Raw genomic sequence first — 20,375 nt, 5'->3', positions numbered from 1 at the left:
GTTTAGACCACAACGCCACCCGCATCCCAAGGACTGTTCTTTAGCTTATGACTTTTGGCAGTGATTTATGGGTTGCTTTGAATTACTCGGTATATAGACTACAGAGGACTTAAAGTGGGACTTAACTCTAAGTGACCCACCTCCACAGTATAGCATCTTTTAATCCAGGCTCATTTCTTATTTCATATTTGCACTTGAGTGCAGATTCCAAAGTACAGAATGCATGTACCTTATGGCAATAGATAATTGCATACACAGGTTTTAGATAACCAGAAAAAGATCAGTCCTATATTTTGTTATCACATAAATGGCTTTTGATGGGGAAAATTGTGACTTGAATGGGTGAATGGCACTCACAAATTTTTTTACAGGTGTATTCATACTTGGGTAGTTGTATCCAATGTCTAAAAGTCTTGGCAGAAGGAAACATACGGTAGTTCTTAGACCATGTTAATCAGTTTGAGGCTAGGTTTACAGGGATACTTTTATGGCCATGAGTTGACCAGTAACAGTAACACTTGGAAGCTTAAACTTTAGTGAGGCAATCTAAAGAAGAAAAAGGCAGTAGTCTTAGATTCCAGGGGCAGGAATAATTTTTAAATAATATTTTACACCTTTTGTCATTTTAAAGAAAAATCTTTAGTTTCCCCCTTTCCCCTTGTGCCTTTTTTCTGCTAGTTGACAGGGCACACTTTATTTACATTTTGACTGATAGCCCTCAAAGATGTGCTGAACTATTTCTCCCCTTTGCTGTGCTAAAGCAAAACCCCCTGCAAAGCGCCAGCAGACCATATGACCCCAGCCTGTAAGAAATGTGAAGACAATTGTGATATGCCAATTCACTTTCAGGATCTGCTAATACTGTAATGTTTTTTCCCTTGCCAGGAGCCTCCTTGCCTGGTGTCATTTCTTGAGCTCTTTTGGGATGAGATTAGTCTACAAGAACAAAGTAGCCAGATGTCTGGTTCTGAGAGAGTCCCAGGGGTCAGGGTATGGTAGGCAACTGTAATCATTTGGGGCTAAGATCAAAGATACCTGAGAATTACTTATGGGCACATAGTGTGTGTCATGCCCGTTATTAACAGTCTGTGAAAATTTGTATCCCTAATTAACCCTTTTGTTGGTTAAGCTTTAGAGAATGAATGCAGTCCTGAATGAGAGAATAATTTGTTCTTTTTCGTAGCTGATACAGACACCTTTCTTAATCTTCAACTGTGCATAATCTCATTATAGCCAAAATGCAGTATTTTGGCTGGAATACTTGATGTGAGTTGTAAGAATTTGTAAGAAATTGGCAGAGAAAAATTCTGAATCCTTTCCCCGCCTTTCCCCAAATACTGAAAATGTTAAAAATATAGTGTTAGGCTTCACTTAATGTAGCTAGCTTAGTTTTGTTCTAGCATTGGATGCTAATGTCAAAGTGTGGGCTATATCAGTTGGTTGATTGTATTTAAGTGAACAAATGCAGTGCACCAGTCTGAAACATGCTCTTCCTGGCTCTAGTATCCTCAGCCTTTGTTATCAAGGGCCTCATTAGTGGGCCAGTTGTCTGTTTTCAGTGCTGCGACTTCCCTTTCTTTTATACAAAGTAATGTTAATGTGCTGATATGTATGTAAGCGTGTGGAGGGGGAGGGGGGAAGAGTGGTTGTGTTCATGATAAAATTGCATTTGCAATTTATTGCCTGTGATGCATGTTGAGCAATTTTAAGGGACAAATTTGAGTGAGCAGACATTTTTAAACCCTGGTAGGAAAGCCCTCTGGAGTAATTTAAAGGACATAGTTGATTTATCTGTTTCAAACTTGACAGCCTCACCATTTTCTTTCTTGCTCTCTCACTCTTACTTAAGAGCACTAAAGGAAAACAGAATAAGCTGATCATTACTGAAAGAGTGGCTTAGGCTAAACTTCCTTTCTTACTGGTGATGCCCGAGGTCTGCATGTGTAAATTGAGAGTGCTTATAATGGCAAAATTTTATTATTGCTTGCAGCAGGCTTAATAATAACAAAAGCAATGAAGGAGGTTGAAACAGTGGCTGCAGAGGGAGGTTCGTGGTGGTCTTTGGATTCTTGCACTACACTTTCCCAATGCAGGCACCCATCCACCCCACTTATGTGCAGATTATGTTCTGGACCTCCACGTGCATAAGTGGAAAAGGTGCAAGTGGGGAGCACTCTCTAAAAAACCTCTAAATGCTGGGTTTTCCCCTGCTCTCCAGCTCTCCCCCCCCCCTTCTTCCCACACAACTCTCCAACTAGAGTTAAAGCTCCTGGCTGGAGGCAGGAGGGGTGTGCAGAAAAGCAGCTTCTTATCCCCCCAAGTAAGTGTATTTAGGATTGCAGCCTAAATTTCCTTGTGTCCTGCAAAAGCTTATTTAGGGATACAATGTGCCTTTTTCTAGTGACTTGGCCCCCATTTGCTAACATTATGTAACGTCTGATTATTTGTGGACTGTAGAGATCCAAGAAGGATGAGTTGTTATTCTCAGTAAGCAAAAAAATAGAAGAAAGTTCCCTTAGATGACTGAAAGTTGAGAGTGACTCAAGTAGAGGCTTTTTATTGAAATGTTTTAGCCTTTCTGCTGATCTCTCTAACAAGATCAGAAAGCTGCTGTTCTTCCTCCCTACTTTGTATGAGTTAAAACAAGGCTGTGCAGGGATCCCATGTGGATAGAGAGGCCTCTGTAGAGCATGTGTATAGCCTGGAGGGATTCTTCAGATGCCCATTGCCACCCATTTTTCTTGCAAGTGGGGGAGTGACTACACGGGTCTGGTTTTTGAATTTGTTCTTTTTGTTCTGAGAATAATTGATTAAAGTATTTCTGCCCCCCTCCGCAGTTTGGAATATAATCTCACTGCAGATGTAACATTTATGTTTTGACTATGCATTTATTGAGAAGATGAAACTTAAAGCACTCTTTAATTCTCTGTGGTGGTGTGGAAGGCTTTTGGAGATATTTCATTAATGAAGGCCAAATAATAAACCTGAATGGTTATTTGCATGGTTTTTGACAGGATAAACAATGTAGTATTAGGGATTATTAGTGTAATCACATTTAAAAGTATAAAGAGATGGTATGTCTTACCTGAATGGATTGAACCAAAATGCAAATTGCTGAAAAAGTGCCTTGTAGTGTATTATGAAATGGGGGCTGGGGGGAACTCCTGAAATTTATTCTAGATAAAGTGGGAGTGCTACCATACATTAGTTCTGATAATCTGACTGAGGATAGCCAACATTTTTTTACTTCCCTGAAGCAGCTAGGGAGCATTTTAGGATTACTCCTTAACCTGCCCCTTTGCTTGGATGCTCAAGTGCTGGCAGTTGCCTTGTAAAGGCTTAATCTGGTTCACAACTGCAGTCTTTCCTGAAGAACCTGGTGTGGTCTCTTCGTGGTGCTGCCCTTGGAGACAGTGCAGAAGCACTAGTTGATGCAAAATGAAGTCACAAATTTGTTTCCTGGAGCTCAAAATACATAATTTCAGGTTGGACATAGTTGGTTGTATCAAAGAAGTTGTCCTATTTGCACAAAGGCTTCTACCTGCACAACAGGACTTTCTCTCCCCCTGCACCCTCCCCATTAGCTTTGGAGGATCAGAGGAATCACAGAACACATTTAGGGTATGTTCAGGTAGAAGAGAGGGAGAAGTCCTGTTGCAAAGTCCTTGTGCTAATGAGATAACTTTATTAGACAAAACCCAGTGTGACTGAACACGTTTGGGATAATGCTGTTGGTGTTTTCATTCTCAGTGCCTCTTCTGACACTGAATTTTCATCTTTCATTGTCATTGGATACCAAGTTGATATTCTCTTGAATTATTGTTTACAACCCTAAAATCTATTTACTTGGCGGCCACCACCAGTTAATAGTTCATCAGCTTATATATTAATGTAATTTAATACATAAAGTGATGGATTTTTATATTGCCGTTAAAAAAACAAACCCTGAGCAGCTTTAGAAATGCATATTCACACACATTAATACAAAGAGATCAGGAGCAAAAAAGCAGCATAAGCTAATGCCGTCAAGGCTTAATAGTTAAGTAAAAGTCATTTGAGAATACCAGCCTTTGACTGGTCTCAGAAAGATAAAGTACATACCAGGTGAAACTTCATCGAGAGAGCATTCCACAACCTGGTTGCTGCCACCACTGAGAAGGCCCCCCGAACTTGTTGTGGGGGCAGAGTGCTGTGAAGTTAGCATTTTGTTATGTTAGTATGTACTTCTTTGTTCATACTTATACATTATGCCTAATTTTCCCTTTGTTTTTTGCCCTTTAACCCATTTTGATATGTTATGTGTTACTTGTAAAGCATGTTTAAAAGTAAATCCAAGGCAAACAAAAGCATAACATAGTTCAATATTTGCTTGATTTAAGCATGGTAGAAAAATGGAAATCTGTTTTTCATTTTTAAAAATCTCATCTTATAACAAGGGAAAACCCAATATAATGTAATGGGTTAATGCAATGTCTTCATGTTGTAACTTAATATCGCTTAAGACTGTAGTATGCTTTATTTATTTAAACATGCATTTATTTGTACTCTTTGAAGCATAGCAAGGGACATAGTCAACTCAAGATTTCCCGTGTTTCATCAGAAATTTGACTGCAAACATGATCAAGTTGATAGCAGTCCAAGGTTTTTGCTGGCTGGTTGGGGGACACTGTTGATTGCCTTTTCTCTATTGGAACAGGATTGTGAAGCTTAGGGTAACACATATTTTGATTCATTCTTTACCTTGCTCTTTTTAAATTCTTCTGCTCTTCCCAAATTAATCAAGAAGTGAGCAACAGAAAGATGTGTTTTGCATTTTGCAAAGCTGTGCTTGTGGTGGAAATTTGATTTGAAGGGCTCATTTCTGCTAGATGCAGCAATATGTCCTCTAGACTTTCAAAAGTTAAAAGGCAATAAGTCAATCCCTCTGGAAACTATGCAGAAATTCAAATCATAAATAAGGAAATGCGTCAGGTACATTAAACAGACACAGAAAAATGGCTTTCTGTCCTTTGTAGCAAGGTAATTGGGCACCACAGCTTGGCAGGAGCTGGTGCTATTGAGTTGGCTGTAACTGCCACAGGTTGATAGGCAGGTGATAAGGCAGCTTCCACTTGGGTCTGCACAGGAGGCCTACCTAATATGCTGTCTGCCCTAAGGGCCTATGGGAACACAGTTGGATTATTATGTTAATGCATGAGCCTGCTGCCCTCTTCCTATCCCAGCTGGGTTCCCTGTTGTTAGGAACTGCTTTGCACTGACAGTGGAGTAATATGCTTCATGATTGAAAGGGCAAAGGGGCTTCGAAGAAAAAAGAATAGGCCTGCACAGATATGTAAATGAGGAAAGGAAGTCAGTAGGAGGGTTTCCATATAGGTATAGATAGAGAATTTATTAGAAAATGAGTAATACAGGGCTGTTAATTGCACTGTTGTTTAAAAACCCCATTAAAAATAATTTCCACGTGCATTTTTACTTGTAATGTTAGTGGATGCCAGGCTGGTAAATATTTCTGAAGGAGCTGTAGGAATTCTGTTTGGTTTTTTAAATCGAATGATATTGTACAGGTCACCAGTATGCAAACCGATAGCAGTTCAGTTGTTTCAGGCTTTGATCCCAGTTTATTCCCCATTGCTAATTTTCTAAAAAAAATATGTAATTGCCAGTGGAGGTGTACAGTTCCTGCATTGTCTTTTAAAAACCACTTTTTGATCTTTGATGGATTATGTGGCCATGGGTATAGCAGTTTTATTTTGTTTTGTTGAATGTTAAATCTTTAAATATACCGTGTGGGTCCCTTTAATACACACACTGTATTCAAGGGACCCAGTGATGGAGTACACCTTCTGTGTATCCTGGGCTTTATCTGCATACCTAAGGCAACAACTAGCCCACTATTTGCTATATTGGAAGGCTCTGTTTCTGGCACTAGCAAATAAGCAACATTTATTGCTGTTGCTTACAGATCTTCACCCTGAGTTGCTAGGGCCTAAGGCTAGCCTGTTTGTGCTATTTATAGCTAATTGTAATGAAAATATAGACGGTCTTATTGCCCCCTAGTATTTTTACCAAGCCTTGATAGAGACTTGTCTTGAGCTTGCCAGGGTGACACCCCCCTCTGTTTGTGTAGGGCTGGGAAGGCTTTGATAACAAGCATACAATTTGCAGGATTGTTTGGGGACACTTCCCCATGTAATGTGCTGTGGATGATTGGTACTTTCAGTTGGAACACATGTCACTTGGAAAGCATGTATTGATGGTGCAGTTTCATACTATTCCAGACAGGCTAGAAGAGTTTTTGTGGTGGCACATTTTAAGCTCCTACACTAGGAGTTTTCTATTCCTTGAAGTTCTTCCTTCTTCAGAGCTATAGCGGAAACTGATAATACTGTTTTGAAGGCTCCATTATAAATAAGTAGGATTGTATGTGTGACTTGAAGAATTTGGTGTCTGTTTCTTTTAAAATAATGATGATGATGATGCCGAATTAGGAGAGACGGTTTGGCATTAATGGGAAATTGAGGCATGCGTACTGTATTTTAAATTTTCAAGATAGAGTTAATTTCATTTTTTTCAAAGTTATGTGATGTGACCTGACTTTAAGCTTGTATGCAGACTTGTATTACAAGTATTATTAAAATAAAAAACATCAGGAAGCACAATACATTGTTTATTGTAGGAAACATAAATGTGTTTGATGACAAATACATCAAGTATGAAAGCAAAATATGCACACAACTTTCTATGCTCAGTGCTGTTGATAGTCAATATAAGTGGTGGTGGTTGCACATGAGAACACACATGCAGATCAGAAAGCTGTTCCTTCAGGATATAATACTGGGTAGATTTAGGCAACTGGTTAACAGGTAAACCACATAATGGATTATATCATTGCATGGAAGCTCTTTTCCCACCCCCACCTTACTGATTGCTACTGCTTTTAACAGATGAAATGACCAGCTTGTATTGAGCAATTATGTAATGAAAGCTTCAGTTGGCTAGGCTGTCATATAATAATTGCAGTTAACCATGTGAATAACATGGTTGTTCCATTCCATTAACTGTGGCTGATTGGTAACTCCTGTTTTTCACCTATCTTAATGCCTCTACAGATAGTTTCACAGGAAATAGCTGGAGAGTATAGGTTCTCCACAGAAAAATATTTGTGTTCATATAGCCTTGGAGGTAAGCTTAAAAGGGCACCATTTAAGATGTGGCCTTGTTCTTTCAGTTCACTTTGAAAGTAATATTCTTTGAAGTTATGGGGATGCATTGTTTTAACCAGACCTCTAATCGTGTTATAGATTATTTGTCTTGAGGAGGATCAAGGGACAAGACCTTTAAGTATTTTCATCACAGCTTAAGATCTCAGGAAAATTTTAGCTTTAAATGAAACCTCTGTTTGGGAGGCTGTTATTGCTCTGTATCCATTGGAGAATACATTCTGAGGTAATTTAAAAGACAGAGAGGAAAAGTCACTTAGAGATATAAAGTGCTTGACTAGACGAGAGTCACATGTTGGCAGTTACTTAGGCATCGCTGTTCAGGGGCCTCTTCTATTAAATCATAAAAGTGACAAACCATTTGTCCTGGTATGACAGCTATTGCCTAGCCTACTAAGCTAATAAGCCGTTGGTAGTGAACAAAACTGAGTCATAAATTAAAATTTCAGATAGTTTCATAGCTGGGGGTTTGGGGTTGCCTTTTATTCATTATTGAGTAACCTTTCACTATCTGAAACCGTATATGAATAAAGTTAGGTTTTGGAAATAGCCCAGCAATGGGCTTCATCTCAGACAAGGAATACTGTAGAAATTCTTTGGACCAAATGCAGTCAGCTGCATTCCGGTTTGATGTCAAGGCAACGAAGCCATTATTTCATTTGTCTTCATGTATGTAGGTATTGGGCTACATTAGAACAACCCTAAACCCTTCAGAAAAAGAGGGGGGAAGCGTGCACATTTCTGCAAAAGAAACTACAAGTTCAGTCCACTAACTACATGTGCTTTGCAACTTCCACTTGTTTCAATGTGGATTTTGTGGTAGGCCATGAAAGTGCCTTTGAAGTAGATGAAGGTTGCATAATAGTTTGGTGAATTGAAATATCATCTTAACTATGTCTACTTAGCAGTAAATCCCCCTGAATTCAGTGGAACTTAGGATTGCAGCTTTATACCTAATGGTTATTTGCTAAGGTTCTGAATGAAGATGCTGCAGTGCCTTTTTATCTTGTACAGTGGTGCCTCGCAAGACGAAAAGAATCCGTTCCGCGGGTCTTTTCGTCTTGCGGTTTTTTCGTCTTGCGAAGCAAGCCCATTGGCGGATTAGCGCTATTAGCGCTATTGACAATTTAAGGGCTAAAAACGGCTTTTTAAGGCTTGGGAGATTAGCGGTTTTGCTGCTAAAATGCTTTTAGCAGCTTAGCGCTTCAGGAAAAGGGGTTTTGGAGCGGGGAAAAAATTCAAAATTTTTCGTCATTTTTCGTCTTGCGAAGCAAGCCCATAGGGAAATTCGTCTTGCGAAGCGCCTCTGCAAACGGAAAACCCTTTCGTCTTGCGGGTTTTCCGTCTTGCGAGGCATTCGTCTTGCAGGGCACCACTGTACTAATTTACTTTATATGTTAACATTTAATACTAGAAAGAGGAGAAATTATTATTTCTCTTTCTAATAAACTTGCACTCTTCTGTTGTCATTCCAACAACTGAGTTTGCATGCCAGAGGAACAAGCTGGCAGCCAGGTGGCCCGTGCTCCTTCCATCAACACCGCCATTGCCACTAGTGGGAAAGGGAAATGAAGAGAAAGTCTTTTTCTCCCTTCACCCTTCCCCACCACTGCGACTTCTGATGAGAGGAGGAAGCCTTTGGAACATAGGGAAGGAAGTTATTCTCCCCTTCTGCCATGCCCCCCACCAATGATGAAGAAGAGAGAAGGATTTTAAAATGCAGGTTTGCTTCTCTTGGCAGTGGTGGGAGGTGGGAGGATGAAGGACAGGTTAGGTGGAGAGTGGTGGCTGTGCAGTATCCTGTGTGCATCTTACATGCATTTGACTTGCTCAATTTCAACCAAACCTGGTTAGAGGTGGGCTGGTGAGGTGAAGGATCCCAGGTCCTGGGCAAGGCCCATTTGGAGCACCCTGCAAGCAAGGGAGCCTTTGGCCAGCAGCACAGTGACTCTGGAACAGGTAGGAATTTTATGGGAGACCCAGCAAGAGCCAAAGGTGCCCTGCTTGGATGTTGTCAAGGAAGAAATGCAGAGTTCTCTTAAAAATGCTTGTAAATGAAAAGTAGCTTTAATAATAAAATACTTCAAAATATTGTACTTTTCAGAGATTTTACAGAATTTTTTTTTTTATAATTTCAATATTGCCAGTATGGTCAAATTGCATTCTGATCAAATTCCCCTCGCACCCATTGCCCTCAAAGGTTTACTCACTATTGACTTGTTTCAAATCCTGGAACTGAAAAATTGAATAAAGAAACAAATGTGTATGGCTGATCTATGTAGTAGGAGACAAAATTCTGAATTTGTAGAAGGCAGGAACTTGGAGATCGAGTTCCCAAAGTCAACTGGGACTCTTGAAGGACACTTGCTAATTGTAAAGTTCTCAGACATGGAACATTTGCAGGTGCAATATTGCATGCAAGGAGACAACCCTGAGGCAGGTGGATTCTTCTTCTCTACCCCACTCAAAGCTGGGGTTTAGCATTGCAGGCGCTGCCACCTCTTCAAACCAGCAAACCAACAACAGGTGAAATAGCTTTAGAACATGAGAGCTGAGTGGAAGGCTCAGAGTTGAAGTATATTATATAATCTTCTAACCTGGGGCTTGGGGGAGAGATCCTGTCCTTTGTGGAATAGCTATTGTCGAGCTAATCTTCCTTCTTCACTTCCCAGGGGTGTATTGTTGCTTTCTTTCTTCCCCCTCCCCCTTTACCCATATGATAATGTTTTTCAAAATGAATTTAATAGCAAATTCCAGAGGTCTGTGTAGTGCATCCTGCTCCAGCCAATTAAATCAGTAATACTTTTGCTTTTAGTTTATGACTTAAATGAATGAATGAAGGCATTCAGTTGTCTCCTTCGGATGTGTCATCTACCATGGGTCATGTAACAGAGACAAGGAGGGATGTGAGGATCTAAATTTTCACCTTCAGTGTTTTCAGATATGTGTGATAGGGCTTGCATGCCATGCAACCCTGTTTTTGCTGCCAGGAAGGTCCATTTTCCAGAAAAAGTAGTAAGCTAGTGTACATTCAACTCCAGATATGCATTCAGTTTCCACTTAGTTCAACTACAAAGGCTTATCAAAAGACAGAATCTGGATCTCACTGTGTGTTAAGGTGGTGGTGAAGTACTAAAAGACACAACATGGCAGTTTTTTGTTTGCCTTAAAGGGACCGTTTTATTCATTCCCTGTCTTTTGTCAAGCAGTTAGCGCCACACTTTTATTTTGCTGTTCTGCAATAGGATTTTTATATGCATTTTAACAGTTATTTAAGAGTCCCCGTGTGCTTAAAAAAGCATCTGAATATATGTACTTCCCCCCCTTCTTAAATAAAGCTGCATCATAACCAGAGCGTTCCATCAATACAGAAGAATGAGAAGGGAGCTGTGGCTGGAACAATATGTAAAAATAGTGCTCGTAAAAAATTTCCTTTATTAACTGTCATCATCCCCAGAATATATGTTCAAATAAACGTTGTGTAATAACTAAATTTGAGATTAATAGGTCCCTTAAGAAACGGTGAAGTCATTCAGGATAGTCAGTGAAAAATAGGCTGTAAGACTGTAACATGCACATATTGTCCTGCTTACATGCTCTCTCTGGTGTCATTCCCATTTATCAATGTCGGCAGGCTCTGTTCTCATTAAAACACTCGTGCACAAAAGCAACTTAATTTTCTTAAGAGGAAAGGACACCTGATTCAATTTAGCACCAACAACCAATAACTTGAATATATATTCTTTTCCATTCCGATGTCAAATGAATAGTTATGAGCAGGAGCTGAGATAAAATGCATTCCTATTTTTTATTTTTTAAGCCTCAGAGATATGTGAACATGCTTCTAAAAAGGAGAGCATCTAATTCTTGGAAATCACAGTTAAGACTGAGATAATATTAACTTTGGTTCCAAAAGGAGCACTTCAAAAGAAAAAGGATTGCTTGATGTGGCTCTTTTAGGCACAACTTCTCACTGATTCAGTCTAGTATGGGTTTGCAATTTAGGGCTAAATTAGATGTTATGCTGAACACCCAGGTGAAGCCAAAAAAAGCAAGCATGGGTTTAGCACCCTCTTGCCCTCTGTAGCTCTCTGTAAGACTTACCCATGGCCTGACAGTGCAGAATCCTGTATTTACATGCTCATGGCTGGGGCTGATGGAAGTTGTAATTCAAAACATATGAGGGGCACCAGGTTGTGGAATTAGAATATATGTTCTGAGACTTACAAAGGGAAGGGGAAAGCTTAATGTGGGTCAGGGAATTGGACATGTAAGTGGCAGGGGTGTGGAAGCTGTGGCTTGACTCCAACTCCCACCTGACTCAGCCAGTGAGGAATGAAATCAAAGAAGCACCCAAAAGAGGAAATGTATTAATGGGTGACTTCAACTTCCCTTACGTAGACTGTTTGCATATGCATTACAGACACAACAAAGAAGTAAAAAATCTAGATACACTAAATGATTGTGCCCTAGAACAGTTGGTCATGGAACCAACCAAGACAGCAATGACCCTGGGTTTAATATTGAGTAGCACCCATGATGTGGTGTGAGATGTGCTGTTAAGTCAGTTTGCAGCAGTGACCACAGTGCTATTAAATTAAATATACAGTGGTACCTCGGGTTACAAACACTTCAGGTTACAAACTCCGCTAACCGGGAAGTAGTACTTCGGGTTGCAAACTTTGCCCCAGGATAATAATGGAAATCGTGCTGCGGCAGCGGCAGTAGGAGGCCCCATTAGCGAAAGCACGCCTCAGGTTAAAAGCGGTTTCGGGTTAAGAATCGACCTCTGGAACAAATTAAGTTTGTAACCTGAGGTACTACTGTATATGTAAATGGTTAATTGCCAAGAAAGTCCAACATGGTCACATTTGATTTCAAATAAGCAAACTTGCCCCAAATGAGGAAATTGGTTAAAAGGAAGTTGAAAGGCAAAGTCAGGAAGGTTAAATCACTCCAAAATGTTCTGGAGTTGTTTAAAAAGTGCAGTACAGTGGTACGTCTGGTTAAGAACTTAATTCGTTCTGGAGGTCCGTTCTTAACCTGAAACTGTTCTTAACCTGAGGTATCACTTTAGCTAATGGGGCCTCCCACTGCTGCCGCAGCCACACAATTTCTGTTCTCATCCTGAAGCAAAGTTCTTAACCCGAGGTACTATTTCTGGGTTAGCGGAGTCTGTAACCTGAAGCGTCTGTAACCTGAACCCGAGGTACCACTGTATTAGGAACTCGGTTGGAGTGTATACTGCAGGTCCAAGAGGATGCCAGAGGACAAATTCATGATACAACAGACTCTTACATTCAGTATAGTGAATGATCAGGGTTGTTGGGAGTTGTAGTACAGCAACATCTGAAAGACCACAGCTTCCCTTACTCCTGTGCTATGGGCTAGGCTTCTAGGTTATGACAAAGGACATATGATTGCTATTCCTTCTGTCCTGTGTTTACAAGTTTTAGGTTTCTATCCTCTCTCCATTTGAATATAAATTTCACTGGGGGAAAATGGCAGTTTTAAACAACAGCAGAACTTTGAGTAAAGCATGGATGGAGATATACTGAAGAGAAGTTTCTTTTAAAACAACCCAGTTTGAAATTTATATTCTGCTTGATTGAAAAAAACCAGTCAAAGCAGTTTACAAAAAATGAAACCTCATAATTATCAGTAAAAGCGGTTGAAAACTATTTAAAATATTCAATTAATAATGAAGCAATAAGCTAATAATAGAGTAAAACACATATTTATTTTCCTTTCAGTTACTGCCATTCAAACTTTTGCAGCTGTTTTAAGCCACCACTTTCCCCCCTTGTTCCCATGCCAAGGCAACTGCTGTTGTGCAACATGCCTTCACTTTTGCTCCCCTGCCCTGCCTTCATGCAAATCCAGGATTGTGATGAGGCCCTACAGATCTTCCAATGGGGCTGCATGATGATACTCTCTCTCTGTCCCACACCCACCCACCTAAAAACCACTATACAGCAAGGATGGGGAACCTGTTGCCATCCAGGTGGTGTTAGAGTCTAGCTTCCATCAGCTCCACCTAAAGGTCAGGAAACATGGGAGTTGTAGTCTAGGAATATCTGGAAGGCTGCAGGTTTCCCACCCTTGCTGCTAAAGCTATTCTGGAACCATACTGTTAGGCCTCCCTGTGCTAAGTAGATTCTGAAATGGTGCGCTGTGCATGTTGGGTGCCATGGAGTGCCATGTATGTCTCTAGCCCATACAGAGCCAGAAATGGTGAGTGTCCATTTGTGATTCCACATGATCCACTGCTTTAATAGTTATGCCCTACCTTACCCAGATGTACAAAACATTACATTTTTTAAAATCTACTTAAAATCTTAGTTTCAAAATCTCAATACTCTCCTTCTTCTTTGGTAATCATTTGTAACCGAGTAAGATTGTCTTCCATGAACACGGTCTTAACATCGAGTCCGTAAGTGACTCTGGAGGCCAGTTCTGGATCCGCACATCCTTCCACAGTGGGGACATAGGATTCCGGGTAGGAGTTGGTTATGGTGAGGGTTTGCCAAACATGCCTTCCTCTTAGCACGTTTCTCCCTTTTGTCCTGAGTTTGAGCATCTTCAGAGTCCACAAAACCTTTGGTGAAGGCTGTTCTCCAATTGGAGCATTCTCAGGCCAGTGTTTCTGAGTTGTCTGTGTTTATACTACATTTTTAAAGATTTGCCTTTAAACCTCTTTTGTTGACCACCATTATTACGTCTTCCATTTTTAAGTTTGGAATAAAGTACAGTGGTACCTCTGGATGCGAACGGGATCCGTTCCAGAGCCCTGTTTGCATCATGAGCAGAACGCAACCCGTGTCTGTGTGTGCGCGGGTCATGATTCACCGCATCTGTGCATGCGCGTGACGTCATTCTGAGCATCTGCACGAGCAGCAAAACCTGGAAGTAACTCGTTCCATTACTTCCGGGTCGCCGCGGGACACAACCTGAAAAGATTTAACCTGAACCATCTTTAACCCGAGGTATGACAGTAGTTGCTTTGGAAGATGATAATCAGGCATCCAAACAACATGACGAGCCCAAAAAAGTTGATGTTGAAGAATCATTGCTTCGACACTGGTGATCTTTGCTTCTTCCAGTACACTGGCATTAGTTCGCCTGTCTTCCCAAGTGATGTGTAAAAATTTTCAGAGACACCGTTGATGGAATCTTTCAAGGAGTTGGAGATGGCGTTTATAAGTGGTGTGTGTTTCACGAGCATACAGTAAGGTTGGTAGTACAATAGCTTTGTAAACAAGCATTTTGGCTTCCCTGAAAATATCCTGGTCCTCAAACACTCTGCACTTCAGTTGGGAGAAAGCTCCACTCACAGAGCTCAGGCGATGCTGGATTTCGGCATCAATTTTAACTGCCCAGGTAGGAGAAGTGATCAACACTTTCCAATGTTACACCACTGAGCTGGATTTGTGGAACTGCAGAGGGGTAGTTTTGTGCTTATTGGTGCAGCATTTTGGTTTTTTGGATGTTGAGCAATAGGCCAAGCTTTTCGTAAGCTTCTGCGGAGATATTTACACTAAAGCAGACAAACTACAGCAGAGAAGCATTCCATTAAATGCTCAAGAGAATAAAGCTGCTTTCACTGAGTACCCTAAAATATAATATTGCTCATGCCACATGAATGTCTTTGGGGCAGTGCAAGCCCAAGACATTTTGCTACCCAAAGGTCAAATGCTGCCACCCCCCAATTAGGGTCAACACTGTGAAAAGCTTTGTTGCATTTTTAATGCACCAGATCTACCATACAGAAACACTTAAAGCAGATTGCTTCATTCTAGGGCCATTCTGCTCAGTGGGTATCATTTGTTCAAAGCGGGTGAAAAATGACTTATGTCCAGGTACTACTCAGCAAACCTGTAAAGGTAAGGACACCTAGAAGACAGCCTTAGAAGATGATTGCAAGGGAGATAAGTTCATACTAGAGAGGGCAGTTCTTGTCTGAAGTGCTTTTACAGCTTTGTGGGTGAATATTGGATATGCTTACAGGGCGCACCTGTCTCAAGGTTTGAAACTATAGCTTGGTAGACTATTAGTTAAATTCCTCCTTTTCAGAGAATACATGTTCCTGTTCTCTATCTGTGATTGCTGGCTAGCAGAGTTGTCTGGACTAGTGCCTACTCCTTATGTTCAGAAGCAGAATGCAGATGAGGTAGAGGTGTTAAAATATGTTGCTGTAGTTCTACAACCATCAACTGTGATGTTTTATTCAGCTCTGTCTATTCAGAAGCTCCCTGCGCAATGAAGAATGCCATATGCCATTGTCCTTGCTTGCTTGCTTGCTAGCTAGCTGGTGAGCAAGCAGCTAGGCAAAGGTTTCTAAACCTGTGTTTCCTTGCGTGTGTTGGGCCACTGAGAGAGGCTGCGGTCCAGTGCTATCTTTTATTGATAAGGCCAGCAAAGGATGACTCTAATGAAATTATCAAAGCTTTGAATTAATTATGAACTCGAATAAGAAAGCTAAGCTCTCTGGAGCCAAGCATCTCATTAGTCATTCATTCACATTGCAATCTCTTTATAGAGGCAGAAGGCAGGTTCTGCTTCAGCTTAGCCTGTGTTTGGATTTGGTTCAAACTTGCCAGCTCTTTCAAACGTCCTTGCTCTGTGGCTGCAAGACATCCTTGGTGATTAACTTGATTTTGCCTCCGTTCTTCATTTAAATGGCAGGTTCTGCTCTCCCCACCCCCACTTCCCTTCCCTCTAATCCTGGTTCTGCATCATTGAAGTGGATGTCATGCAAGGGTTTCTTCTTCTCTGATAGCAAAGGGGAAAGCTTTACAAGATTGTAAATATTTTATGTCTCGTGGAGTTTGATAGCTTATCCTTAATGCTTGTTTCCATCATTGTTTCTTGGAAATTTAGGTAAGCACAACACTTTATTTAAAATCAATTCAAAGTCATTTATTTTCCTTACTTGTTGAGTTCCTTACATTCTATAGGTATCTCTGGCCTTCAGGATTAAAAGTCTTGTGTTCTTATGGTTTACCTATTTCAAAATGTATTCAGTTAAAAGTTCATAATGTACATGCCTAATATTCAAGTAAAATATGGCTTGCTACAGTTGAGAAGTTCAGGCAATTTGGATGAGTAACACTATTATATTCAATTATTTTTCAGAATTTTCTCAGTATTGGATTTTTATTTTCCCCAATAGTAACAGTATATTTCTAAGCACTGAGCTCAGTAAGACTTCTTCTGTAGTAAGTTTATGTTAGGATTATACTGTTGGTATGTTTCTACTATTTGTGTCAGCCATGTTAAAAAAAAAAATCACTCTGGACAGGTCTTTAGCAGTAGTTTATTATTTGTATCATATTCACTGTCATTGGTCTGTTTGCTTTCTGTGCAGCTTCCATGTTTACATATTTGTTTTCTGAATCACATAATGTTATAGCTACTTGCAATTGTTATAAGCAGTGGTGATGGCAAGCTAGATTCTTGAAGATTTGAATGAAATGTAAGGCGTGTTTTGTGTAAAGCAGAAAGACTTAATGGTTTTTCTTTTTTCTTTATTTAGGCAGCCGCTATATTTAATTCAGCATTTGGAAGTTTTTTGGTGAGTCATACTTTTTAAATATATGCCTCTTTAATGTACCATTGTTTAATATTTGTATTGCTTGGGAGGAGAATTGGAGACTGTTATTATCTGTCCTGGTGCTCATTAAATATACCCAAGCTTGTATTTCTTTTCTGTGTCTCCTGCTGTTCGGAAAATTAGTGCATGAATAATCTCTGATCAATATAATTTAATGATGCTTAAGTACATGTTAATAGTCTCCTTAATGAGGTGACAATCTATTATTATTCAGATGTTTTGGAGGCTAGTGTCAATATATTGATTTTCTAATGAGGCTTATCACACGATCATTATTTTCTATCAAGGGGCCATGGATTTTGAAAGGAAAACATGGCCCAGATGATGAGAGAGACAATGCTAATTCACTCAGTGACGTGTCACCATTTTTCTCTGCTCCATGACCCCAGGGAGGCTATTGGAAGAAGTATAAATAAGCATACAGTCAATGCTGCTCAAAGTATCATTTCTGTATTTACGTGTTAGGGCTGCAGTACCTGGGCACACACTATAAAAATATGCAGAAAGGGCAGTTCAGTAGTTCTTTCCTCTGTTTTATGTATTCAGCAAATCAAACAGTTTGGCCCCTTAAGAGACATTTTGTATAATTTTGTATCTCAAAGATACAAAATTGCTCATCTCAAGATTGGTGCTGACAATTACTTTGATAAAAAGTTGCATTATAGTAAATACTTAAAATAAGGGGACAATATTACTTTGTGCATTATGAACACTTATCAATAAGTTAAACATGCATATACAAAAATGCTGCAAATAATATGAGATAACATAGGTATTTAAAGAGAGACTTCCATACTCAGATGTTATTTTCATGCATATAGCTCATAATGCTTGAAGCCTGGTATTTTTCCAACTTTTACCATTTTTTAAGCACTAGAATACATTGCAGAGCACTGGTGTTAGGCCTCTGTCAATTAGCTACAAAGCTGCCTTTTGCATCTAGCTGTAGTACTACTATGGCCCTGCCACGCTGCATTATCTCAAGAAAAAATGTGGACAGGCATAATATGGTCAGTGTACTCTGCATGTTTTGTTTGGTTTCTAAGCCTCCAGTTAAATTTTATGTAATAAGACTAGTATGTGGTACAATATGGCGTAACTGTCCCTGTACCATAAACTCCAGTATATCTGCCCGTTCAGCTCCATAGTTACCTCATATAAAGTAAAGCACACTGTAAACCCTGACATTTGCAAGAGCCCTTCAAGATGATGCTAGTTTGTATGTCAAGGCCTAATCTCCCAAAGAGTGTTGGATACTGAAAACTGGTTCACTGAGTTGGGTTCGATGACCTATAGTGTGATAATTCTATGACCAGTAAAGACATTTCTGTAAGTGCTTTTCAGATATGCAATCAGGTGACCTGAAAAGAGAAGAGAATGGTTCTATATATGGTTGGGGAGATCTAGTTTTTCAGACAAAGTGGTGTGCTTTTCTTGGAGGTCCTGGAGATATGAATGAGAGCTTTCTGAAATAATATGTATTCTCCAGTTATTTAAATATATTAGCATTTGATAGTCTGCATTTACTGGCAATGACAGAGGCATATACTGGATGTATGGTTTTTAGAATTGAAACTAAACTTCAAACCAATCTCAGAAAATGAATTGCTGTAGTTTTGCAGGCAGAAATATGTGCATATTTATAATTAATGTAATAACATCATAGGTCTAATTAAAACATAGTGTTTTAAAGAACTAATTGTTACAGAAAACTTTTTTTCCTGTAGCTAGCCTGGTAATTAACTAATGATAGATGAATTCAATTTACATAAATTTCAGACCAAGAGAATATTTTAGAATTATGCCACAGAGAATTGCTCTGAGTTTTAATATCATTATCTCCTCCCCTCATTTAAAAAGTTGGGTTTAGAATAATTGTGGAACATAAGTGATTTGAGTTTTCCCCATGACAGCAACTTAATAAAATATGATAGCATTTTAGTAATTCAAAGCAGTTGGTTATCAGCAATAACTGTGGCTCTTAAGATGATAGCTCTATGCACATTTATTTGAGAATAAATCCATTGAACACAATGGGACTTACTTTTCAGTAAACACATAGGATTAGGTTGCATAGCATGTAGTTATAAAAAAAATGCTGATTAAATCTAGACTAGACTCCTGCAATGCTCTCTACAGAGGACTGCCTTTGAAGACAGGAAACTTTGGCTAGTGCAGAATCCAGTGTCCAGAATGCATGTGTGTATGTAGGTGGCTTTATCATATTATTATACAAATTTTCATTGATTGCAGAGGTTTCCTATGTTTTCAGATGCTAATGTGTTAGTGATATTTTAAGTCCAGAACAGTTTTGGGAGTATGTTTCTTAAAAGAGTACCTACTCTCATATGAACTTGCTGGGCCCTGCTCTCTGCCCAACAACCATTGGAGACGTTTCAGTGGTGGAATTTTCTCCCCTGAGATCTCTGCTTGGCCCTGTCTCTTGAGGCAGAACATAGTAATAATAATAAGCCACTAAGGATTTTTCTTTTTAAAAAATTGCTGGACCCCTGTTTATGACTTTATCTGATGCTTTGTTTTATCTGATGCCATTTTACCAGATGTTGTTTGTTCAATTATGTGATGTATTTTTCATTTTTATTGTAAACTGCCTTGTGAAGGCTTGTCCTAAAAGGCAGGATAGAAACAAATATAATAAAAATAATTATACAATAAAATACACATTTTATTATACTGTCGCAGACCTGGAATAATTGGTGTTGTTGGAGTTCACCTGCCAAAGGCAACTGGTTCCTGCATTAAATGGATAAAATGCTTAAATATTAACTAATTGCTTATTGCACTGTTGCCCAGTTATTGTGGATGTATTGTTTCTAAAGACTGTTGTGTTGAAGTGCTGGTTAGCAGCTTGGTGCTAATATAAGAACAGTGTGACTGTACATAAATTTAGATATGTACATGCACACACCATCCTTCCACAAAATGCCCTTCTAATAAAAATGTATGGAATTCTTATCTACTCCATTTTAGTACGCATAATGCTTTATATAGCCTGACAGGACCTGTGTAAATGCATTAGGTGCAGTGTCCATTTTTCTTGCAAATTTGTGACGGAGATTTAATTATGAGAATGACCAACAACTTACAAATCTAATTTTCATAGGCTGAGCCAACTTCTTTATTTTTTTTAATAATGATGGATTTTTATTTTTTTTAAGCAATGATTTCATTACTATTTAAAGAAATTCCATTGGTGTGGAACTAACCAATTGACTGGCATTTTTATTTCATTATATTGCACCAAATGCTGTTCATGCTTTTTTCTGTTAATTGTTCTACATTGTGTTAAAAAAGCCAAAACATTGTGCAGAAAATTTCAGGGGAGGAGACTGGCTTGTTGATAATATGTTCTTTCCCGGTTTGTAAAATCAGGCAATATTTTTTAAAAGAAAGAAAAATGTTTGAAGAATGTTGGCCAAACATACCTCTTTGCCTTTCTTATGAGCGCTTATTTTAAGCAACTAAAGTAAGTGTTCACTACTGATGTTGAATAATAATGTGTATAACATCTAGCTGTTGCA

At 39.3% G+C, this 20,375-nt stretch overlaps 1 protein-coding gene across 8 annotated transcripts in view; it reads left to right on the top strand.

Moving 5' to 3' along the window:
• Positions 1-20,375, top strand: part of SLC10A7 (solute carrier family 10 member 7) — a 125,994-nt gene that overhangs the window by 17,694 nt on the left and 87,925 nt on the right. For all 8 annotated transcript variants that reach the window (XM_083457489.1, XM_083457487.1, XM_083457486.1 and 5 more), the window contains one exon: positions 16,756-16,794. In XM_083457489.1, the coding sequence (XP_083313615.1) occupies positions 16,756-16,794 (39 nt within the window). The remainder of the gene's footprint in view (positions 1-16,755; positions 16,795-20,375) is intronic.

This window comes from Podarcis tiliguerta, assembly GCF_965153285.1.
Source record: "Podarcis tiliguerta genome assembly, chromosome: 9".
Lineage (NCBI taxonomy): Eukaryota > Metazoa > Chordata > Lepidosauria > Squamata > Lacertidae > Podarcis > Podarcis tiliguerta.
The sequence above is the reverse complement of the archived record's forward strand: the minus strand, read 5'-3'. Positions and strand labels throughout refer to the sequence as shown.